Source organism: Cheilinus undulatus, linkage group 13, assembly GCF_018320785.1.
Source record: "Cheilinus undulatus linkage group 13, ASM1832078v1, whole genome shotgun sequence".
NCBI lineage: Eukaryota > Metazoa > Chordata > Actinopteri > Labriformes > Labridae > Cheilinus > Cheilinus undulatus.
This window is the reverse complement of record NC_054877.1, coordinates 28,376,169-28,402,243: the sequence shown is the minus strand read 5'-3', so window position 1 is coordinate 28,402,243 and position 26,075 is coordinate 28,376,169. Positions and strand designations below refer to the sequence as shown.

At 38.9% G+C, this 26,075-nt stretch overlaps 1 protein-coding gene across 2 annotated transcripts in view; it reads right to left on the bottom strand.

Moving 5' to 3' along the window:
• Nucleotides 1-21,859, bottom strand: part of camsap2b (calmodulin regulated spectrin-associated protein family, member 2b) — a 50,556-nt gene extending 28,697 nt beyond the window's left edge. The window contains exons 1-3 of one of the 2 annotated variants that reach the window (XM_041803077.1): nucleotides 21,204-21,859; nucleotides 12,421-12,680; nucleotides 439-618 (exon numbers count right to left, since the gene is read on the bottom strand). In XM_041803077.1, the coding sequence (XP_041659011.1) occupies nucleotides 439-618; nucleotides 12,421-12,680; nucleotides 21,204-21,333 (570 nt within the window). In that variant the 5' untranslated portion in view covers nucleotides 21,334-21,859. Of the gene's footprint in view, nucleotides 1-438; nucleotides 619-12,420; nucleotides 12,681-14,429; nucleotides 14,632-21,203 lie in introns of those variants that run through there. The other variant, XM_041803078.1, reaches the window with a different exon arrangement.
• Nucleotides 21,860-26,075: the final 4,216 nt, after the last annotated feature.

The window sequence follows — 26,075 nt, the reverse complement described above, 5'->3', positions numbered from 1 at the left end:
TAGTAACCTATCAACAGGAAGCGCTGTTGAGAAGTGCCCTGAAATTGCTGGTGCAAAGTTAGCTGCTTATGGACAGGGTCTGAACTTTACTGACCTTTCGCTCCATACTGTAGGTCTGACCTTAACCTCCAGATCCAGCCAGTCAAACAGACATGACAAGAATGATTCAGATATCTCTGTGTAATCTCTCTGACATGATCCAATGTAGTTGATGCCAGTTCTTCATCTAGCTTGTCTTGAAAATTTGTGAGCTTTTAAACCGACTGTGGATAAATTGAGTGTGAGAAACTGGCCTCTCATGTTCTCTATTTTTAGAGTAAAACAAAGAACCATGTGTCTACTGTGGTGAAAGATTTGAGGATTTGTACTTTTGATATGAAAAGCACATGTCCTTGAGGTTTTGTGTTCGCATGGCTGTGCTTCAGTGTCTTTGTGTACCTTGTTGATCCAGGTTGTGATTGCATCCTCAGTGTCATACGGCAGCTCCTGGACGTGTCTGTCGCGGTGTGAGGGATCAGTAGAGGAGTACCTGTTGATGCAGGACATCACCCTCTCCACACTCACCATCTCCACAGTATACGCCATCATCAGGGTGTCTATGAGCGCCAGGTGGGAACTCTGCAGGGACACAACAACAGTCACAGAATTACATTTAACTCTCCACCTTCAATCAAATTTACAACTTTGCTTTCTGGCCATCTGTGTGCTTCTGCACAACAGACTGAAACTTTTTGGGTACTTTTGAAGGGCACTGTTGCTAAAGAACGATTCAAACTGATGCTTCCAGTCAGTAAATATTTTAAGATGACCATAGCATTTCTTTTCTAGAAAGAAAAAGATAGGCAAGCATGAACACTTTCAGCTCTAAAGGATCTGCAAGACTGTAATAACAATCTAATAAAATAAACAAAAATATGTGTCAACAACTGCAACAAAATGGAGCACTTAAAACTTAACTGCTCGGGACTTAGCAGGAGGTTTTTCAACTTGCTATTAACTTACTTAGTTTCTCCTTGCCTTTTGTATTTTATGAGCTGACAGCTGAGAGACGGGATCCAACAGCCTTTTTCAATCCCATTATCACAATGTTGTTATTACCATAGTTCAACAATATGAACATAATAACACGGACAACGATCAACATCCACCATATCTGTAGCTGATGACACAGTCTGCAGTTTGCATCTCTTCATTTTTGTTGTGATGGCGGCATGACTTTTTGGTCAGTAGGAAGTTTTGAGCAGTTTTAAAGGTGCAGTGTGTAAAATTGGGAATATCAACATCTAACAGTCAATTCTAGAATGTGATGCCCATTTTTATGAGTGGAATTTAAAAAATGTGTATCTGTTATCTGTTATTAGGCCCCTTCTGTGGTGCCATAGAAACATACACAATGCAAAAATCCAAGATGGTAGTGTGTGCGGAGGGAACCCTCCCTATGTATGAATAAAACTGTGATTTTTAAAAAAAAATAACATTTTTGTATTCAAGTGAGAAAACACTAATTTGGATGGACATACTTATAAATATCATGTTTCATTTTTTCCATATTTCTTCTGCTAAATGCTACTTGGCCAAATATTACACACTGCACCTTTAAGGAACCACACCCATAATAAACACTGTATTGTGTTAAAAATCTCATATACTGTGATGTAAAGTGAGTGAAAAGTGGACCTACACAATATGAACAAAACAGACATTATTTATCCTTATGAGACCCTGCATGTATATAAGGACAGTTGTACATTTTGACTTACCTACAACATAAAATAAATTCTGTTTTCTGAATTTATAATTATTATTTATTTTTTATTATAATAGTCCAGAATTATACTGAATGGGCAAGTATTTATGGAGAGTTTGCTTTAAATTTGCAGGAATTTTATTGAAAATTTTCGGGGATGTGCTTCTTTTTTTGGGGGGGGGGGGCATTTTATGCCTTTATTTGATAGAGGAGAACGGTGGATAAAGTCAGAAATGGGGAACAGAGCGGGGGGAGACATGCAGCTAAAGGGCCATAGGCCGGATTCGAACCCGGGCTGCCAGCATACATGGGTCGCGCCTCAAACCACTAAGCCATCTGTGTGCCCCGGGATGTACTTTTTATGGGGAGAGGCGGTGTGCCTTGAAATTTCTAAATTTGCTTATTAATTTATTTAATATTCAATGTTATGGGAATTTGATCCAAAGTTTGGGTGGGAAGTTTCTCTTGTAATTTTCCTGAATTTTCATGGAATTTGTTGAACATTTTTGGGAATTTTTGGGGAATTCATTATTTAAATTTTGGGGAATTTGACTTGATGTTTTAGGTGCAATTTGCCTGAAAATTTTCAGGAAAAGACATTCTGATGTATTTTTAAAGGGATTTTTGAATTTATACAGACATTTTTTGGTAATGTCTTGGAAATTTAGGAGGAATTAATGTTTTGGAAATCTCTGATAATTCTTTCATGGAGAATGGGAATTTTTCAAGACTTTCAGTAAAAATCTGGTTCATACTTAGCTTTACTGACTGAATGCCCCCCTACCAATTGGCCAAAACAAACTCATAATAAATAAAATTAAAATAGAAATGAATTAAAACGTGATGTGTGTTGAACAGGAAGATAAGTCTGTTATCCTCAAAGCAAACATGATTTTTGGGTGAAAACTTTGGGTGAAAACAAAGACAGGGTTTAGGTTTTATCAACTTATCAGGTTCCACTTATCCTTAAATAAGTAGGAAAAACTAAAAATGTGTTCAAAACAAAAGCTTGGGTCTCAAGAGGTTAAGGTGCAATAAAAGAAATATACAAGTGCATATAGGCTTTAATCACAGATTTCCTGTTTTACAGAAAAGGGTGTATGCACAGCATTTCCCTCCTTAACCAAAAATAAATCAAAAAACTTTCTCATCACTGAATAGTTACCAATTAATCTGAGCTACACCTGACCACATTAAAATGATGTTAAAGTGTCACCACTACATTAAGCATTTCACATATTTTCTATTATTGAAAGTGATAAATTCAAACTTTGGTGGTAGGTTTCTTGTGAGTGCTCAAAATTTTATGATGATGGCATTGGGATCAATGCTGCAGCTGTAGTGAGAATGAGATCTCTTAGATCTGATCTGATCTGATTTAATCAACCCCTCCGGCCTCATGGTCTGAAACCACTTCACTCTATACTTTATGTGTAAAACAATTTAAACAGTGCAAAAACAACCTGCCCTTCAGTCATTCACTTTATGAGAGTAGTTATAGCAGCCACCAACACCCATACAATTCAACACACTGCTGGCCTTTCTAATCCCATTCCAGACCGGTCAGACCAACAGCCCTCCCTTTCCTTTTCCTGTCACACCACTCAAAAACATTTACGCTCTGTGTGCATGTGCATGGGAACTTGTTGCTTACCTAAGCATTTGTCTATATTTCCAACCTAACAGAAAAAACACATAAAGTCAGTCGCTCCATGATCACTGTCCCACCTGACTCTGAACTGTCGAACACAGACCTCTATTCAGAACCACAGAGCCTCGTGTAACTGCCAGTGTGACTGAGTGTTTACCCCAAGAAATCTAATTCACTGCTACAACTCTACTGCTCAGTGTCAGCACAGGCCACTGTAGTGCCAGTCCAAACAGATCACATGTGCAGGGAAATATAGCTGTGAAAAACAAATGCATCACAGGAAAATGCAAAGATAATAAAAAAAAACCTCTATGTCAAATATTACACTTATTGGACCAATATAAAAATGTATCCACCAATTAATGTTTACTCTACTGACACTGTGATACTTTGGGGGTTTAATGTCTCTGGTAGGACAGTGAATAGAGCTGAAAACTGGGAAGAGAGTGGGAAATGACATGGTGCCACAGACTGGATATGAAACCTATGCTGTCCACCTTAAAGACAACAGCTTAAATACATAAAGTGTGTGGCCATACTGTAACCACAAGCCTACAGGCACCCCTGATGCTGAACTTTATTTGTATCTGTAGACAAACAAATTCCTGCACCTTCAGGATATTGCCAGATATTTGACATTGTGTACATTCTCCTCAAGAGGTACAGTATCCAGTCGGCTTCACAGCTGGATAAACTGAGAACAGAGGGGCACGCTGATGGAGGGAAAGACACACAAAGGTAGAGAGAGACAGATGTAGGGAGAGGACGACAAATGAAAACAGGGACATACCAAGCAGCTTAGACAGGAGAGATCCAAAGAACATGATTTTCATGAAAACTCACAGAGCTTTTTCTGTGATTGAAGATTTTCTGAACTCATTTGCATAAACCCCTAAAATCTTGAAGGTAGTTAAGAAGCTTGTGTAGGTGTGTGTTCATGCATGTGCATGTGTGTATACAGACCTCTGCAGGGTGTCCATGTGAAATTTAATACCGATGATTAAATACATTTAAGTTTAATAGGTTCCTTTGAGAATAGCTGCATTCAAACACTAATCTGAGTTTTAACACCCCTATGGTCAGCTGCCAAGGTTTTCACCATACATCCGCAGAAACATTTTATAGATGAAAAGATAAAAATGATAAAAGGTCAATAAAAAGGAGAATAAGGTATTTTTGCTTTTAGAGACAGAACGGTGCAGTCAACTTTATGAAGGGGTACCTTCGATGTAAATGTTCCATCCATCCATTTTCGACATCGCTTATCCCATTCAGGGTCGTGGGGGGTGGAGCCTATCCCAAGTGTCACTGGGTGAAAAGCGAGGTGCACCTAACCTTGCAAAGCCAATGGATTGGCCAGACTCCAGGTCTGTCATCAGGCAAATCCATTTAGCAGATCCATCTTGTAAGCTCCAATCCACAACGTTGGGATCAATCAGCATCATTTGAGGACAACAGTGTGGCAACTATGGGCAAGGTTTTATAGTACTGTGAGCTGGTAGCAATGGCTGCGGCTTGGTGTAGCTGTTAGCTCGGATGTAGTGTTAGTTTAGCGGCAATTTATCAGACCTGGACCACATTTCTTTATTAAACAAAGAGCAAAGAGCTGCGCTGAACGCTTTTCATGACTGAAAAGATGATTTCCCTCTTCTGCGGACCTGCTTTGGCATGAGTTTGCTATTATTACCAGGGTGGGGGTCTTGAGTTGAACTGTAATCCAGTAGCATTTAGCTTGTATGTAGCCCCATGGATTATGACCGAAGTACGTCAACAGAAAATAATTTTTCCTTTTGGGGTTGATCTGTCATTCATTCTGGCATGAACCAATGGCACTGTTGTAGCTCTGTGACCCACTGACCTCCCAGTGACACTTTGCTCTCACTGCAGGATGAGACTTAATATTAATATGTGATGATTTATGATTGGGAGTCCATGTATTGTGTTGTATTTTGAAAGTGACAGATATTCTACGCTTTTGTCTTCCTGTTTGGAGCTTTCTGATCCATGGGAATTGGTGCAGCTTCTCCAGCGAAGCACAGCAGAGTGGTACTTCAGGGCCACACCGGTGCTGTGGAACTGCTCTGATTGACTAGACAGGGAGCAATTTCCTCCGCAGCGTGATTTGCCGGTAATTGGAAATTGGAGGTCACACCTATGGTCAATTTAGAGTCACCAGTTAACCTAATGAGCATGTTTTTGGTCTGTGGGACGAAAGGGGGAATACCAGAGAGAACCCATGCATGCACAGGGAGAACATGCAAACTCTGCACAGAGAGGCCCAGGTTGGGATTGAAACCAGGAACCTTCTTGCTGTGAGGCAACAGCACTAACTCCTGTGCTGCTGTGCAGCCCAATAAAGAAGCTTAATATAACAATTTAGCCAATGCCGACACATTTTTTTCATTACTTCTTTGGTGTTAAAACTCCCACTATGCTCAGATTTTCTAACTGTTGCTTTAATTTGACCATGAAGACAGAACGCAGTTGATCTAACTGGTCATGTCTTCTGCCCTGTTAAAAATGTCTCATTTTTTGTAAATTTATGAGTTCAAAATGAGCTAAAAGGCATACAGTATGTTCATACTATGCATGGAGCATCAGCTGTTTCTCTTTGTTTCCAGTTCGAATGCCAATCTAAGCTAGCTCTGTAACTTTATCATCAGCAGAATCAGCCTATTTATCACCTCCGTTTACAAAAATGTACAAGTATCCTTTTTAAAGCACTGGAGAGGGCTTTACTTTTAAAAAAATATTTAAACACAATGATCAGCTTTTCAGCTCACAGTTTGTCCATGGTCCTTAATTGAAGCTTGACTTGCAGTCGATTATAATTTCAACCTAACAACTGTTTTTAGTAACCGTTCCTGAGTGCTGCATTTGCTTGTTTGAAGGTTTCACATGCATGAGCGTTTTACTGTGGATATAAGCATGCTGGGAGTACAGTGACACAAAGAAGAGCACAGACAGTACTGTACATGGAGCCGCACACTCTACACTACTGTTGACACCACAGCATGGATTTAAAGCCATGTGCCGTCTATTATCCCCACACAGAGTCTTTTTTGTTGTGTGTGCATGTGCATGCGTAAAAAACTCCCAGTTACAGACACGCCTTATAAGGCTGTGGAAATGGCCGAGTCTGGTCATGAAGAGCTGCAGAGAACTCGTGCACACTATCAAACAAAAGCATCAGCATTCAGAGCCACCACTGTTGTATGGCTGAGTCTGTACGTTTGTGTGCCCTTCATCAAAGGCATCTATAGGAAAAGACTTTCCAGCTGAGCAAACAGATAATCAAAGTAACCTCCACAAACATCACAAGTGTCCTCTAACACAGCTACACATAGGAAAATGACCTACATCAGAGCTACACAACTTTACACACACATGTCTGGCCCTGTTCAGATATTTATGGTGCCACTATCCGTACTATAAATGAGCACTTTAGCTATCTCTCACACACATTTGTCCATAAAATCCTCCAAATCTTTCAGCATTACTCTGCAGAGAGCTTTTAGATGATGGGACACACCCCTCTGCAGGAAGATTCAATTACCACTATGCCTCTCTCTCCTCTGTTACTTTGTCCGCCTGGTGTTGTAGCACTTTGCATGTGAGCGTGTGCGAGACAGAAGAATAAGAAAGCACTATGGGGAAGCTTAAAGGTGTTGTTCGCAGTGCAGGAGGTGCACATGTAAGTGTTAGTGTTCATTTGTGCATAAGACGTGCTTTGACTCACTGTGAGACCCCACCCTCCACCATGCTGCAGTAGTGCACATCACGTCCGCTCCCCTCCTTTCTTCGTATGTACTACATCCTCCCTCCTCTCCTCCTCTTTCCAGATGGTCATATTAACATTGGACTCTCTTTCTGGCACACACATGTCATCCCCTCACAGCCATAAAGACCGATACCTCCCCTCCCCTCTCTAAGCTTTCTTCCCGCCTTTCCTTAACCTTTTCCATTTGTCTTCTTTCAGACCTCCACGCTCACTCTTTTCCTCTCTTGCTCTACTTTCCTTCCTCTGCCTGAATCACAGCCAAATGGCAGCTCCTTTACTCCATATTTTCCCCTCCCTCTCTCACTAAATCTATTCGTACTGTGACAGACTGACACCCTCCTCCTTTTTCTTCCTCCCTGACATGAGTTATCCGTCTATTGCACAGGATTGGGAAAACCATGAGGTCATCATTTTCTCTGCACATATACCATAACCCAAAAACGAAAAGCCTCAACTTACTGAAATTACCCCGCTGACTCCACAGATAGTCCCTCCACTCAGAGGAAAGATTAACCAGAAGTGAAATAAATAACAAGGATAGACAGCAAACAAATTGCCTGGCTGAGTTTAACACAAATGAAGGTCAACAGTCAAAGGGAGGCTCCGTTTGTCTATTTAATACTGTCACTTAAGCTGTCAACTAAATCACAGAGACAAGGAGACACATGTAGAGACTTACATGTGCACTTTATAGGTGTAAAAGGAAGTCAGATCATTAAGCTTTGCACCTAATCCTGTCCATCACTCCTCCACCTTCATGACATCCTCAACCAATGAGATTTTTTCCACACGACCAACCGTTGACATAAAAACGCCCTTCACTTCTGACTTTGAATTCTCCTCTAGAACTGATGGAAAATTTCAATAAGTGCAACAACCTTAGAGGAAGAAAGATGAGTGGTGGGCCTGATGAAATGTGCTCAAGCTTAAATTAAATATTCAGGAGATAACACAGCCCCGGTCTCATTTAATCCACAAAGATAGAGTTAGGATGAGACAGAGGCAGAGGCTAAAAAAAAGGCCATGACGGAAAGAGAGAGCGAGCCGGGAAAGTGGAGGAAAGACACAGTGAGACACACAGGGAGACGGGGGAGGGGAGAGGAGGGGGTGCACTGCAATGCAGACACCTTTTGGCGTCAGCAGAAGTGCCCGGTCTCTAGCCATGCGTGTGGCAACAGACTGCCACAGACTCACCCTCATTTCATTACTTTTATGTTAATGAAGCTCTTTATGGTTTAAGATCTTTACGTCTCTGACAGTGACTATATGATGTTCTATAAACTGAACAATGAGCTTATTATTGATTTCATTCAAAAAGGTATTACTGTGTTTGATTCTTTCCTTATATAGCAAAATAGCTCAAAGCCTCTCAAATGTGAGGATTTTCCTATGTTTAACAACTCAATTTCTCACAAAATATTAACAAAAAAGAAAGATTTGTCATCTGTAAAACAAGGAAATGTGTTGAATATCTGCATGTCTGCATTGGCAGTGGTATTCAGTACAACACCATGGCCTTGTGAGTGTGATGCATAAATACATTTATACAAAGTAGTAAAAAGTACTTCCCAAAATGGTGTGGGTTTTTTTGTTTAATACTATGGAAACAATAAGATCCAAAGCTTCACTGGTACCTACCAGACTGTTGTTCAGAAAAAGAACGATTTCCTGATCTCTTGCTGCACTGTGCATTCTGTGTCTGTTCTTAACACTCAATCATGCCTTGGTCTCCTGTGTGATTTAACTTCAAAACAAAGAGGCTCTGCTGTAAAACTAACCACACAACAGATAGTTCTAACCAAGCAAGCTGTTTGGACAAGGAGGAGTTCATGACTGTTGACAAAGAGTGCAACATCACTGGGACTTTTTATCATGGTAACAGTGTTTTAACTTTTACTCTTCCACTGCTTGCATGAAAAATTCACATGTATGAATAATCGCAAAGGTGGAAATAGTACGCAGCTATTGTACTCAAGATTAAGTACAGTTACTCTGGTTAAAACTTACTAAGGTAGTAAAGATACTGGTCTAAAAATCTACTCAAGTAAAGTAGAAAGCAATTAATTTAAAGTTGACTTTAAAGACTGAGAAGCTACTGAGGAGTTGACAGTAAAATAACAGCATTACTTATTGACAAGAACAACAAGACAACAGATCTCCAACCAGGCTATTCAGGTGGGCCTCATCTGTCAAGAGCAAATCAGAGAGTCAACCTCATAAAAAAACATGATTATGAAGAATAAGCTTTATACATTCTTTAGGAGCACCTAAAGTCACAAGTAGGAACTCTAACTCAGTGGATATCTTCACCCATAGTGCAAATGTTTCAAAAACAACAACAATCCGCCAGGCACGACAAAAGCTGGGATCAGTGTACAGCAGACAACATCCAAACATAAATAAACACTTCTGAACACTCTGTCCACACACACAGATTTGAAATTGCAGTGGGCATAGCTTAAAACAGCTGACTCTCTACATGGTTGAACTAACAACACTTGATCAACATTGTCAAATATTTCCAACACTGAAGACCGTTTCACTCAAAATGAAGTTAAAACGACACTTTGGGAGTAAAAATTTACTCACAAATGTTTAACCCAGACATATCAACACTCCAGCTTTTTCTGTTTTGGGATTTGATATAGAGTCATCCTCTCTCTTTTAACTGCTGTGTAGTCAATAGAGGCGGAAAAAAGATTATTATACTTAAATAAAAGTACAGTTAATCTGGTTGAAACTTATTCAAGTAGAAGTTAAAGTACTGATTTCAAAATGTACTCACAAAGTACAAGTACCCCCTAAAAAACTACTGTTATAGTTACCTGAGTAAATGTAATCTGTTAATTCCCATCCCTGGACAGTTGTACATAAAATAAAGGAAGTGGTATCTGTAAATTAAGAAGTGATTGCAGTTCTGTATCGGGATGGGAAAGGAGATCCAGTTCCAGTTAAGTAGTTCCATTTGGTTCAATCCAACATTTTTTACATCTAATCTGATCAATTCCTTACTTCCACGTGCTGTAAAAACACAGTCTCATGAAAACTAGTCAGCGGGAAGAAGAACAGAGCAGTAAACATGGTGGACAGTCAAAAAAGCAGGCTGAAGCGGTTGAAAGTGTGGCTTCATTTCTCTAAAAAATAACACAAGCAGCGCGACTTGCTACGCCTGTATGGCATGCATCTTCTTGCAAAAGAAATGTTCATTTTCGGCAAGATTTCAATCTATTTATATATGTCCACAGATTTAGGATCCAGAGACTATTCTTATATGTATTTTAAAGTTTAATCTTTTAAATACAATGAGCAGTGCTACTGTATTCTAATTCATGTTTAGAGACAGAAGATCCAGAGAGCAGTTTGTCTTAACTGAGACATTTCCAACAAAAATAAATATTTTTAAACATACATATTTCCTTAGCACGCTCCCCTCCCAAACACTTCATGTTTAACATGTAAGGTTATAAAAACTGTTTATTAATGCCAGTAATTGAAATGTGCTTGTCAGTGACTCTCACTGGAGTCAATCCAGTTAAGTGTTCAGAGAGAAAGAGGAATTGGATAAGAACTGAATCTATAAGAAGAATTTATAATGGCATCAATATCATAAATCTAATCCATTCCCATCCCTTGATCTTCATTGGGGTGGCTTCACATTAGGTATATAAAAGTACACTTGAGCCCAGAGTCCGGTTCCATTTGGTCAGTTTGAACACAAGCATATGATACCCAGGCACCATGCTTAATAAAAAAGTAGTCTCAAGTGCACTCAGTCATATATGTGAGAGACGTAAACACAACAGAGCTCAGCGCAAGAAATGTTACACATGCAAAAACAGACTAGTGAGGGAGAGGGGAGGGGGATAGCTGTACCTTGGCACAGTACAAAGCAGATTTGCCTGATTCTGAAAATAAGTCTTGGAAATAGCTGTGAGAGGGAAAAATAAGGACCTGTTATGGGTTGCACTGATTATTTGTATGCTCCAAAATGGCCTAGCTTGAATGTAAGCTTTAGATTTGGACAGGGTTTATGCTCTACTAACATTAAAGCAGTTGCACCAACAATGACTGTCTCTTAAATATTACACTTTTCTCTTTTTATAAAGTTCACCATAAACATACTATTGTCTTGGTGATGGTTTTGAAAGGTGGGATAACTTGGAGGATTACAAAGAGAAGAAGATTTAAGTGGCTGTTTGGTGCAACAGGCCTTGTAGTTTTTAATCACTATAAGCTGCTCTTACAGCTACTGTATGAAAGAACCACCACACATGATGCTGCCTGCCCTATATTCACTTACCCCCTCTTGTGGGATTGATTGATTTATTGTATTCAGAACACCAAAGTGATACACATATTGTAAAGTCCCAGTGCTTCTGCACTCTGTATCAGCACTCTATTAATGCCAATCAGATTACTTTGTTGGAATATACTGTCCAATAATCGAATTTCCTACAAGCTAATTAATGGATTTTATAAAAGTATCTGTACATCACAGCTTAATTAATTGTTTCCGCTGAGCTCTGCGTACATATTGACATCACAGTACAAGAATATCTCTTGGTGTTGGGAGCTAAGGCATGTCATGTTTGCCCGGTACTGTATAATGACACTGAGGCTCAACAGTGAGTAATGGGTTGCTATAGGAAACCTGTCATTAGTGGTTGTTTCTCTCTCAACAGGACAGCCCTTGGAGGACTGCCTACCAGTTCAACACCTACTGCCATCAAAAAAAACACACTATCAAATAACTCAATTATGAACTCCTATGAGGGAAAAAATCCAAAACTCAAAGAACTTTCTGGTGTTTTTTTGCAGAGACAATACGATTATTTATCAATTAGCTGCATGACAGAGAATTACAACATTCAAGTTATTTATTTTTTAAGACTCAGCTGGTTTTATATCACTCTCAACTTTGCTTGTATTTTAGACTGTAAATCCAAGGAAGGAGTCAAAGGGAAAAGTTGAGCCCTGAGAAATTGTGGTGGACATTTTCTGCTATAGTTGGAAACTTTCTATGAAATTGTCCTCAATATAGCCCTGGGTTATAGTATAATAGGCACCAGCACATGCAAGAGAATATGCATAACATAAATGGCTTTGGTTTATTTAGATCTAAAATCCAAATTGGACTTCATTATTACGTACCATGTATGTTTATTTGGAAAAAAAAGACATAATATCATAGACAAAAAAACCTGTTAGGTTTCAGATGCAAGCAGGTAAATCTCCACTCACCATGTGTATGGGTGTGCTGGTCAGGTCTCTCTCAGTAACCAGTCGATCCTGGTCTGTGACATACAGGCCTTTCTGGGCCAGGGCCTGGATGACCGCATTGTGTCCCAGTAAAGGTTTGACGGCATCACTGCGTAGGATCAGGCTCCCGGCCCGACAGTAAAGCTCTGCAGACTGGAGCAGGCACGCCACAGGAGGCTTCAAGTGCTCCTGGTTGTACTGATCCTTGTAAAAAGGCTCCACCAGCTCCTCTGGTACAGCATCTGAGGAGAGAGACAGACACCAAAAGAGGGGGAAGATTTTATTTTTGAACAGTATGCATACCCTGTCCTCCAGCTCCATCTCTGCATCGACACAGACATACACAGCAAAAACGTGGAGGCAGTATAAAAGTCATGCCGTAATTATTTCTATACATCAGAACCTTTGCTGCCATGGCTTCACTACATTCTCACTAAGAGCTTCGCCCTCATGGCGACAACGAGCTAAAAGATTGTTGCACTCGTACAACTACAAACAAACAGAAAAGATGGCATACTCTAGGAAACATGCTGAAAATGAGTATTAAAAAGTACATTTTGACATTAACAGGCCCTGTAAACCCTGATAAGTTAATAGAACTCAAATATTAGTTTATTTATAGCAACTCAATTTTACTTATATATCTACGTTAGGTTAACCAAGCCTTTTAAGGTTTAGATAAGCTATATAAACTTTCTTATACTTTGAAAATTCTGTTTAAATTACATTTATTACAACATGTTGAAGTACTTTTCCTACAGCTACATGCATCACATACCTTTAGTTTTCACTTATTTCTTCTACTAGCCATCCCAGGTAGACTAACTTTAGTGACCACGGGTGACAATGACTGAAATGTGCACACTGAACTAGATAGTGCTCTTCTATCACACCATCCATGCTACAGTGAAGTTTCTACCCACAGCCAGGTGGGACTTTTCTAACATTCATGGTGTTAAAGTGTCTAATACTCAAAAACGTATTAGGATACTAAATTAAGGGATGCGTGTCTAATGATTTGAGTACAATGACAAAAACAAAACACAGAGTGATCAAGTAGTGTTAGCTTAAAAACTAAAAATGTGTTTGATTAACTCAGAAAAATAGTGCTGAAATAGCTGTTCTGAATCTTTAACAACCTTTAACTGTTTGGTCTTACAGTGAAGAGCAGAGTGAGACAATCACAGTCCCTAGTACCAAATGTCCATCTATCCATCAGGTATCTATAATACTTATCTCATTCCAGGTCACAAGGTGGTTGGAGACAACTGCAGTTATCACTGAGGGAGAGGAAGGGTATGCCATGGACAGGTCACCAGTCAAACACTCAGCTACGGAGACAGACAAGCGACTGCTCCCACTTGCATCAATGGGCAATTTAAGAGTCAACAATTAACCTAACAAGCATGTTGTTGGACTGTGGGAGGAAACCAAAGTATTTAGAGAACCTGTGCATGGAGAGAGAACCTGTAAACTTAACTCAGGGCTTAGGCCTTCTTGGCGTGATTCAAAAACACTTACCATTGCTCCTCAAGCTTTTTCTCAACATCTTCAGCCAAAAATTTCCCCATAGCTACAACATAAGCTATATCAACCTCCTTTATCTAACTCTACCATTATCATTCTAAATGCACATCACGACTAAACCCGAAGGAGTGATACTGTGTTTTTATGGCCTTGAATTAAGACAACAGTCCAATTTAAGAAAGACTTTTTAAGGACATACATGAACCTTGTTAGTTGCTGTATAGTTGTAGTAATAATGTATGGTTGTACAAATTCCCACATCCTACCTTGAAGTGACTCAGGACATTCCTGTGTGCCTCAGCTCACCATTTAGAAACCATTAGCCAAAGATGAAGTATAAGTTACAGAGCAGCAGCACTTCTAATCCTGTTACCTCACTGAGTAAATCTTATTGAAAAACAAATGGTTTAACGCATCACACACATCTTATCACATATAACTGCTCACTCAAATTGTTACCTTACTTGTCATCAATCTGTCTTTGTATCACAAACGTCCTGTATCCACGCTCATCTGTCACTGTGTGACACACTTTTTAGACACCGTTTGCTCCAGCATGAGTGTATTCCTGGTGAGTGGGGTCATTTCCTTTGACTCACACCGAGGGAAACAAAGGACACTAAATGAACCCAGCTTAAAAGAGCAGCTTTCTGTACTCAAATCATTCAAAACAACAACAGTGTGCCAGCAAAGAGCCCAACCTACCAGAGTAATAAAATGAAAACTGGGAACTCAGAGCAGAAATAATTCACCAGGCATGTGATCAAACCTCAGCAGTTTTCCAGTGGCTGTGGTTAGTGCAACCCCCCAGAACAACCCCACACTGTGAGGAGATACTTAAAGCAACAGGCAGATGTTTTACCAAACTTTCTTGTTTTACATTACTAACAACAGTTTTATCAGAATTTAAGTTCGGGTGAAAAAAATGTAGCCTACTTTAAACAGACTTGGAAACTCTTGACAGAGCAATCACATAAAGTATTTAAAAACTACCATTAGGCTTGAGGTTTAGGTATTCAAAAAGTGTTTAAAACTTAACAGTGACCTATTATAGCATCGCAAGCAAGTTTTCTAGAGTTCATAAAAAAATCTGCCTTGTCAAGTAAAACCCCTCTTCTTTGTGTTCACCATCAGAGGAAACAGACAGGAAGTAGCTGCTACAGGAAGTCCAGGCATGGAGAAGACCGTCCCCCTGAGACTCTGAGGATCACAGCTCAGCATGCACAACATCAAGGTCAGTGGTGTTTATCTCTGCCAGCTAAATGCTCTTTGTTGTAAAAGCTAATCCATACAGTAATCTAGCTGCTGAAAGTCAGGATAATTCTTTGCTAATAACTCATTTGCAGAGATTATTCATAAACTCATAATCCTTGGTTTAAATGTTTTTTTTTCAGTACCGCGTGTTTCTTTCAGCCAAAGTTGCACATTTTCTAGCAGCCAGAAAAAGCTGTAACTGCATAACTTATTTACTAGCCCTCTTAAGCTAGTTTGTCTACGTTGTTAGCAAATTTGTTCATGACAGAACATTTTCATTCATTCTGAGACTTGGCTGCATTCAGACAGACAAGGCATCAAACCATTAACCCTATGATTTGCAAGCTACACAAAGGCTGGTCTTACATATACCATTAATCCAATCCATGTCCATTGTTCTACATTACACACTGAGCAGTTAAGTTAGCAGGAAGCATGAGCCATCCTTGATTTCAAAGAACTGCAGCATATGAAACACAGATTATTGAACGATAATAACACTGACTGCAGAGCTGTTCGCTGATCAAAGCCTTGAAGTTACTTCACTGCAGTGATGAGTGTGCATGTTTTCAATCCACTGATCATTTCCCTCATGGCTTTAACAGAAACCCATTATTTCTGCTGCCACATCTGAAGAAAATACTCTATTGGCCCTTTTTAAAGTGATGCCAAGGGGGCTCATCTCCATCCTTTCAGAGGCATCTTTTTAATGAAAAGTTAGTGTTGGTGATCTGTGGTGCTGCTGGTTACATCACTGTTGTGATACAGCCAAAATCACTCTGGTGTTGTGGAAGATAATGTAACATAGCTCTTCAATGTTCAAAACCAAGGACTGAATGTTTACTGGACTTCATGTTTGAAATCAGACTTCCACTGAAATTAAAACTGACTGCCATGGTAGAGATGTCACACTGTGGCCCAGTTTGGGCTGAATAGTCAGTGTATTACCACAGAGTGCTGTTGAGTTCAATTACACTCAATTGACATGACTGAATGAAGTGAAGGACGAAGTTAAACACCAGATGGTGAACACTAAACAACTGTATTAGACCCAAAAGAGCATTTGAAAAATCAATGCTGTTCATGTATTGACTGACTTGTTAACTGAACATTGTGTTGGCAGGCAGATAGTTTTCCAAAGCTTTGTTGTGTCTCTCTGCTTGTCAGGTTAGATGTTTGAACGTTAGGCACTTCAGCATTGCTCTTAAAACTGAGGCAACCATAGTCCACTTTGCTGCAATTTCATTTGATGCTCAAATAAATCCACAATAAGACTTTAGCAGAGACAATTAAGCTGTGATCTAACATTTAAACCCACTCACACAACTCCCCATGCCCAAAATGCTAAGCCCCGTCACTGAAGCATCTAAAAATATAGCCCACCAGATATGAGACTTTTGAAATTGACATGTCAGGTTTAGGGGGTTGAAAATTAAATGATTCACATCATCGGCCAAAGGAAATGCATGGAGGTAGAATGTTGGGTTTGGATGGAAAGAGAAGAATTTTGATGGCACAATTTCAGTCTGATAAAGAATACTGGTTATGTTTGTTCTGAACTAAAGACGCTCAAAGAGGTTTCAATCAATTATAACTTCAGATGAGCTTATACAACTGACTGGTCACCAGGACACACTGTCTGCACTCACCTCTCTAGGTTTCACCAGCATCTCTGTGTGGATGCAACAGTTGCAGTGTTTCGGTTCATGAAGTGGCCCTTTTTACAGGGAATATTAACCCAAATGTGTTTGTCTATGTTAGTTTTACAATTGCTGTTAAAAGTGGGTGGGTCCTTGTGAATGACTCTTTGTTTACCTTTTCATGATAATGTAAAAATATATCCATCAAATATGTGTTAATAATGTGTTTCCTGAGACACTGCTGTTTTCTCTGGGCCAAAGCTTATTTTAAAAGGACTGAGGCAAAATGGAAAAATGTGTGGTCAGATGAATCAAAAATTTAAATTCACTTTGGGAACACAAAAGAAGGGAGGGACTATCCAGCTTGTTATCAATGAACAGTTGGAAAACCTGCATCTCTAATAGAATAGAGTTGCATTACACAGATTACACATCTGGAAAGGAGCTATCAATGCTTAAAAATATATAGAGGTTTTAGAGCAACATATGCCTCCATACAGACAACATCTCTTTCAGTGAAGCCCTCCATATTTCAATGCTAAACCACATAACACATCCATCACAACAGCATGGGGTCACAGTAGAAGAGTCTGGGTGCTGACCAGTCCAGACCTTTCACCAACAGAAAACATTTGGTGTATCATAAAACAAAAAAACTGGCAAAGAAGACCCAGGACTGTTGAGCAGCTAGAATCCTACATTAAAAAGAATGGGACAACATTCCTCTCCCAAAACTTTAGCAACTCATCTCCCATATGTTAACAGACTGCTGTTTAAAGAAGAGAGGATGCTGAACATGGGCCTTTTCAAGCGCTGGGCAATTAATCAAAAAATAATCAAAACCAACATTTAGAGCCTCTAACCAAAGAAAACCTGCCGTGTTGATTATTTCAATTTTTCACCTTTTCTTGGAAAACTTCTATTTTTTATGAAAACCATTTTCATTTCAGCTGATGTGTGTTTTGATTTCAAATGTTTCAATAGATAAACATAAATTGATAATTTGTGCCCGTTCCTTTCAGTTGCTCTTTTAAAATTATACAAATATTTACAGTACAAACAGAGTCAGAGGTTAGGGGTGGAATAATCATTCATTAATCATAATCAAGGTAAAAAGTTCAATTAATCGTGATTTTGATTTTTGCCATAACTGCCCAGCCCTACGCTCTTCAATTCAAAGTGAGCTCATATTTTATATGAAATGGCAGTTTCAACATCTGATATGTTGTTTGTGCTCTACTGTGAATGAAATATCGGACTAATTTGGAATTGTGGTTGTGTATTTCCACCTGAAAGCTTTATTAAAACCTTTTGTTTTCTTTGACTTTGCCTTGATTTCATACTATTACTCATTTCTGCTTGTTTTTGTCCAGCCTGTCTTATTCCCTCTCTCCTCCATCCTTTGTTGTTAGCAATCAAACTTTACATTTTCTGTTTTCCCATCATGTAAAAATAAATCTAAAGTCTCAACAAAAACCTTTCAGCTGATGAGACAGTGATTACATCCCAGTAACACCACATTCAAACCATCGCTCATCTGGCCAAACTAGGCCAAACAAAGCTCTGAGGACCGGCTATGAATTGGGCCACAGTTCTCGGCGGTGCTGGGAGCTAAAACTGTGTCACTGGAGGGGATGGAAATAAACATGGTGGCAGTACAGTATGCTAACAGCCACAAGTCTTATAAGCTAAGAGCAGCTCTCTCACAGGTTGCTGCTCTCTTCTTTGTACGTCTCTCCAACATTACAGGTCGATTGTTTGCAGTCTTTTTGGCACTGATCAATAGGAGTGATTCAGAGGTCTGTCTTTTAATGGGTTTATGTCTGTCTGTGTTATGGCTTTTTAGAAACTCAGCACAAGGAGGTTGGGAACGCATTCATCAGGAGCATGAGTAAACCTTTTGGGCTGAGAGCACACAGGAATAACTCTTTATGGGAGCAAGTGGGAAGAGCTGCAGGGTAGGACATGGCTGGACTCCACTATGAAGGAGAACTAAAGGCTGTCACAGTACCAGAGTTAAAACTTAAATGCAAGTTAAAATCCAAACTTATCAATGCCTATTTTGATACCATTTCAACACAAAGTGGAGTCCTTGGCATCCATATTGGGAAAATTTTGTTTTCAAATTAAAAAAATGCCTCCAAACTCCTGCCATCTCTCTAAATTACACACTGGAAACATTTTGATGTCAGTGTGTTTGTGCAATTTAGATAATGTCAGTCTTTGGTATGCATAATGTTAATGCTAAAAGGAGCTGACACACATCAGCAGACATGGAGATTTGAAATGGACATTGCTGCTCTTTCTTGCTCACAACAGCTGCTGGTTAAAAATATGCCTAAAATCTGTAGTTTATATTGAAGCTTCTGTACCATTTAATACTATCCATCAATAAAAAATGGATTATATCATAAAGGAAAGCCATGAAAGTATCAGACTTTCACAGCCCTACAGTACACTAGTTAGTACAAAAACAGAAACTTCTCTAACAGAGCCCTGGGCAGAATATCATGTAGTCATGCATCATGCGTCATTTGGTTGGTAAACTGTATGCATCTTTAAAATACACTGATCAAAGACAAAAATATTTTTGTTTCTTTGCATTCTCAGTGACCAAATCAAAAGATTTTAAGACCATATTTTTTATTTTTCCATTACAAATGGCCTTTGAACATTTTGTTCCAACAGCAAAAAATAAAATGTGTAAATCATTTTTTCAAACAAAACAGCTATTCCCTGCCTCCAGGCTTAATTTCTAGGATGAAAATTCATTTTAAAATACCATTTTAAGCCTTTAACAAGCAACCTTAATGAACAATCAACAGTCAGAGTTACCCTGATAAACAATGATTGGTCACAGAGTTACTCTGATGGCCATTCAACAGTCACAGAGTTACTCTGATGACCATTTAACAGTCACAGAGTTACTCTGATGAACACTCAACAGTCACAGAGTTACTCTGATGACCATTTAACAGTCACAGAGTTACTCTGATTAACACTCAACAGTCACAGAGTTATTCTGATGACCATTTAACAGTCACAGAGTTACTCTGATTAACACTCAACAGTCACAGAGTTACTCTGATGAACACTCAACAGTCACAGAGTTACTCTGATGACCATTTAACAGTCACAGAGTTACTCTGATTAACACTCAACAGTCATAGAGTTACTCTGATGACCATTTAACACTCACAGAGTTACTCTGATGAACACTCAACAGTCACAGAGTTACTCTGATGACCATTTAACACTCACAGAGTTACTCTGATGACCACTCAACAGTCATAGAGTTACTCTGATGACCACTCAACAGTGATAGTGTTATCCTGATGACCACTCAACAGTCACAGGGTTACTCTGATGACCACTGAACAGTCACAGAGTTACTCTGATGACCACTCAACAGTCGCAGCCGTTCTGTTGTCATTTTTTTGCACCTATACACCTTTCTTTTTCCACTCCACGTCTTATTCTTTAGCTGGAACATAATCTCACTTTAAAATGATATATATTACATATTAAGCTGTTTGGATCAACTTTAAAGCTCCCGACAATTTTTTAGCTGGTTCTGAATCAAACTGATTTTTATGACCCACAAAAGCAAACAAGAGAATCAGTGGGAACTGATATCTTCTATATTGCAAATGTTGATGCCTGAAACAGTTGACATTGGGAAGGTGTCAAAAATTCACCAACAGCGATACATCTGACTGTTAAAGGACACTAGGGTGAAATATTTCATTGACAAAATGACTCACACATCAACAGGACAAGATCAAAAGATAGATAAGAAGTAAAAATTGTCGTCTTTCTCACATGTGCATTAAAATCCATCTGTGATTGTTGCATTTCTTATCAGTTAGTTAATAAAGACAAGTATCCCATACTAAACCTTCAACAAAGACTCAGTCCTTTAAGCATCTGTTGATCAGACCTCAGCCAGTGTGATCTCCAGTCTAAGTATTACATAATAGGTTTGCCCTGACTTCTGCAGTGATGAATTATCAGCATTAGCAACAAGTTAGATCGCTGAAACTGTGACAGGGTGTCTCTGACCTCAACGTAGCTCATATAAATTGATATTTGCTAAGCTTTTTCATCAAATTTGTCCTACCTAAAGGGAAAATGGTAAAAATTTTCTATCAATATTAAATCAAAGGTCGTGTGGTGTCTCAATGTGTATGATTCCGGTGCTAAATTGACAAAATAGTCCCTCCAGAGGCCCCCTGTTGTCTACTTAACATTAGCCCATATTGTAACACATCTATGGTGATCTTAACGTGGTTTTCCACTGAATCCGATCTAAACATGGCATGATTACGAGGCGCCAGTACATACCCGAGCCGAAAGCCTTGGCCACGAGCCACGTCAGGCTGCAGGATATCTTGGCCCTGGTGAAATCATAGTGATCGAAGCTCTTGATGGCAGGGACGATGAAGGTCCGTCTGTCATCTGCAGCATCTCCCATCTTCTCCCCCTCTCCCTCTGTCTCTCTTCAGTTGAGTGCAGCTGAAGGATCAGTCAGCCCGAGGAACTCCTCCTGACTGCGGATGACATCCCGTCCAGAGGAATTCAATGCAGCAAAATTTCCCCTTCTCCAGAAAAAAAAGAAAAACTTTGAGCGTGGCCTGGTTGACGGGAGAGCAGTTGGGTTAGGAAAAAGGCTCCCTCTGGCTCACATGAGCACCATGTTTAGTTTTCGGCTCTTACTGTGTCGGTGGTATCCTTAAACCGTAACAGCACAGCGCAGTTTTAGCAGCAGGATTCCTGAAGGTTTCCTCCATTCCCTGACATGTTTATCCGACATAACGGAGCAGCTGAGCGGCGGAGGAGGACAGCTGGAGTCTGACACCAGAGGACGGCCTCATTCTCTTACTGAAGACGCCGTTTCCTCCATGTTGTTGCTCCTTTTTCTATCTCTTACGGTTTTCCTCCCTTCTCCTATCTCTCTCCCCCTCTCTCCGTGGCGTCTTCCCTGCGCTTTTCCTGCCGCACTGTTCGGAGGATAAGCGTTCTGCGCATGCGTGATCCACCCACCCAGTCTATTCAGTCCTGACAGAAGTCATCACACAACCAAGCTGTAGTTCACAGGCAAGGTTTTTTGATTAAATCCCAGATGTGTTTCCACGGAGAAAAGACAGTTAAAAAAACCCTTTACTCCGTTTTTTATAACACAGTAACCAAAATCACCCATAAAACGCAAAAGTACCATTACCTTAAAGTTTCTGCATGGAGGTTTAACCTCCTTAGATCCTGTTACATTTTGGCTAACCTAAAACATGGTTAACTTATGCTACTAGAATTTTTGGCAGAATTGTCCAGAATATCCATAAAAGTTTATCTAATTTGTTTGGGATTTCTAGGGAATTGGCTTTTGGGGAGTTTATTCTTAAAGTTTTGGGAATTTGATTGAAATATATTGGTGGGGAATTTCTTTTAAAAAAATTCCAGAATTTTCATAAAATTTTTAGGGAATTTCTTTGGATATTTGGGGGAAACTGTTTAGGAATTTCCCATAATTTTCAATGGAACAATTGGGGGATTTATTTAAAATTTTGGGGGGAATTTGACTTTGGGTGGATTTTTTAAAAATATATATTTCTGGATTTTTGGAGAAAATGTATGTATATCATTTGTTTTTTTCAGAAAAAGTTTACTGAAACATTTTAGGGAGTATTTTAAAGGGATTTATTTGGAATTAAAAAGAAGTTGTTCATTATTTCTTGGAACCCTGTGGGAATGTAGTGGGATTTTGTTTAATTCTCTAAATATTGGGAATTTTCAAAGATGCAACTTTTTTACAGTAAAAATTGTGTTCATACCTGACCTTACTGACTGAACAGCCACCTTCTCTTCAGGGTAATTCTTTTTTTTTTTAAGTGTTTGAAATTTGATTGGAATACTTGGCTGGGGAATTTCTTTTGAATGTTCCTGAAATTAAAATTCAGGACACTTTCCATTATTTTTTATTACCACTATTTTGGACATTTTACTTGAAATTTTGGATGGAATTTGCTTTGTAATTTTGGGGAATTTGTCTGAAAATTTTCGGGAGCTTTCATTGCTTTTTTGTGATTTATTTTTTTAAACATCTTTAGGCTTTCTCAGAAAAGTTTCCTGAACTTTTTGAGGATATCTGAGGTATTCTTTAGGTATTTTTTGGGGGAATTTAATAGACATTTTAATGTCGTGGAAATTTAGGGGGACCTTTTATATTTGCAAATATCTGATATCTAAAAAGGAATCTTCCAAAACCTCTATAACTTTTTTTTGAAAGTTTAGTTCACCTCGAACCAACAGGGCGAAAAATACTCAAAATGTAGTTTTAATAAAGGAGTTTCTTGTCCCAGTATGCAGATCACTTTTGAGTGAAAACTACTTCATGTTCAAAGACAGGGCTTAGATTTTGTACTTATCAGGTCCTACTGATCCTAACAGAAAATGGATTCAAAACAAACAATCTGGTCTCAGTAGGTTTAGCTGGTTATGAAAATGACTAAACAGATGGTTTTTTTTTTGGTTTTTTTTTACCTAAAATCCAAACAAGATCATCACAATAGAGGCTGGCTAGTTTTCGAGCTTTAGTAATTTAGAATTTCTGAATCCACTGCATCAGACACAGTGATTAAAAGCAGCTTTTTTTCTTACGTTTCTTTTGACAAAGATTCTTTTAAAAAAAAAAACCCTACTCTGACTTTGCTTCATTTTATCTTATCTTACTTTGTCAATATTTAGACTTAGAACATAAGTAATACTTGGCATGCACAGACTCTTATGGACAGTACACTAAAGGATGAAGACATGAGAATGCCCCAGCTTGGCCGCTGAAGAATGTGTATGTTGCCAAAAAAGACTGCATCTGACCATGAACACTTTAGGCCAAGACATACATAAGGTTTGGGAACATTTTGATGCCCTAAGAGAAAGTGCAAACGTACCTATCACCTTTGTATTTATGAAACATTCCCCTTCATTTTTAAAACAGTGTCCACTAAAGTAAAGAAATGAGGGTTGACCCTACAGGGCAACTTATTCCGATGTGCTTAGTTGTGTTTGGATATTGCCTGTTGTACAGTGATCCCTGTGGGGCTTCTTTTGCTCATGTTTTGGTGGATTGTTGTTTTTTTGTGTGAGACACATGGATGAAGTTATCCACTGAGTTAGAGTTCCCACCTGTGACTTTAGGAGCTCCTAAAGGATGGATACAGCTCATTCTTCATGAGATGAATGGTTTTGCTATAAAGTTGAGTCTCCGCTTTGTTCTCCCCAGAGGAAACCTACCTTGTCACAGATTTTCAAGAGTATCGCAGCTCTGTCACACTGTAAAATATTTGACTTTTAAAAGTGTAGATTAACCAGTATAGACACTTTTAGAGCGTTATATTGAACTCTATATAAGTTCAATAAACACTGTCAATTTTGTTGTGTATTTTACTTTACCAGAGCACTAGCATTTTACTGTACAACTCCTCAGTAGCTTAAAGTAACTGATTTAACTTTTACTTGAGTATATTTATTGACCAGTACTTTAACCTTTACTGAAGTATAATTTAACCAAAGTTACTCTTTTACATGAGTACATTTGCCACCTCTGGTTGACAATATGACAAGTAGCTTTACTTTTTCTTCACAAACCTGGTTTTGGACTAATTAAATACACTTTAAAACATAATTATTCATTTAACTAACTAAATGAAGTTAATTTCTTCAAATATATTTCCCCCAATATCTGTTCACCTGTGTGAAAGTTTGACTGGTGGAAGCTGAGTAATAATTGATGACTTTCCAAAGTTATTGTTTCAGCCTATTCTGAGGTCAGAACACAGGATGAGCTGTTCTAGCTGAGTGGATTCTTAGAGATAAGGCATGCAGATATTGTTTAAAGGGGACATATTATGCAAAAATCCCTTTTTCAGGGTTTTTCTAACAAAATAAGTGCCCCTGCCCTGTCCACAATCCCCTCAAGTACCAGAAAAATCCACTCCCTCCCCCCTCTCTCTTTCGCCACCTTTCAGAAAATGTGTGCTGAAACGAGCTGTTCTCAGATTTTCCCCTAATGATGTCATGTGGGGAGTTAGCCCCAGCTGCCAGCTGAGAGGAGGATTAGGAGAGCCACACCCATTGAGTCACATCCATTTCCCAAGAGGGGCAGAGTCAGATAGCTCAGTAACATTTAAAGCCTCAGACACAGAAACAGCTCGTTCTGAGCAGGGCTGAAGCAGAGGGGTATTAGACATGCAAGAATCAAATACTGGAGTGTTTTCATCAACAAACTTCACAAGCATGTTTTGAGGACCCCTGAGAACAATATAAACTTGGCATAAAAGGGTAAAATATGTGACCTTTAACACTCACAAGGAGATTACTGATATTAGTTTTAGAGTCAACGACAGCTGGAAAAAAGTGATGCAGTATTTTGAAAATGACACCATGCAGCAGAAGAATGAATGATCAAATTGTCAATTATGGACAGTTTAAATCTATTTGACAAAAACATGGTGCCATATAATTATTTGCCCAGCAGAGGATGGTATTTAGTTTTGACTGTTCTTTTTGGATGTTAGTAGTTTACGGAAGAGGATGAGGACCAGATGTGAAGGAAAAAAATTAGAGATAAAAGTTTAAATGACCAGGAAATAGTTGAAACGTCTAGAATAAAGTTGAAATACAATTTAGAGAAAATTGTTGAAATAAGACTATGACAAACATCGGCCATTCTCAACAGGGATGCCTCCTGGCATCATCAGAGGTGCCTTCAAAAAGCTTTATATGTAACCAAAAATTACCACGAGTATGAAGGTCACTGGCTATCCCAGCATAAATCATCAAAATGTTCCCACATGCTCCAGAAATCACATCAATGTAGGGGTCTTGCAGGTTTTTCGGTTTGTCTGGTGTTCATGGAGTGAGAAATGAAATAAAATGTGTATTTAAGGCCCATACAATAACAAAAAATTTCTTCTAGGGCATTTGAACTGTTTCATGTGAGTGGTTTAGAGATTTATGTCATTGATTCTGGCAAACATAAATCCCTTGGAAGTAACAGGGGTGTAAAATGTTAGTCTTTTAAATAAGTTTCATATGGTACAACTTGGGATTCTTCAAAACTTTAAAGGGTGCCTGCGCAGAATAAAAAAATGAGATACACTGTATTAGACAGTAACACTGTTAATGAGTTAAAGGTGAAAGAGTCAGCATGTTAAATCCAGT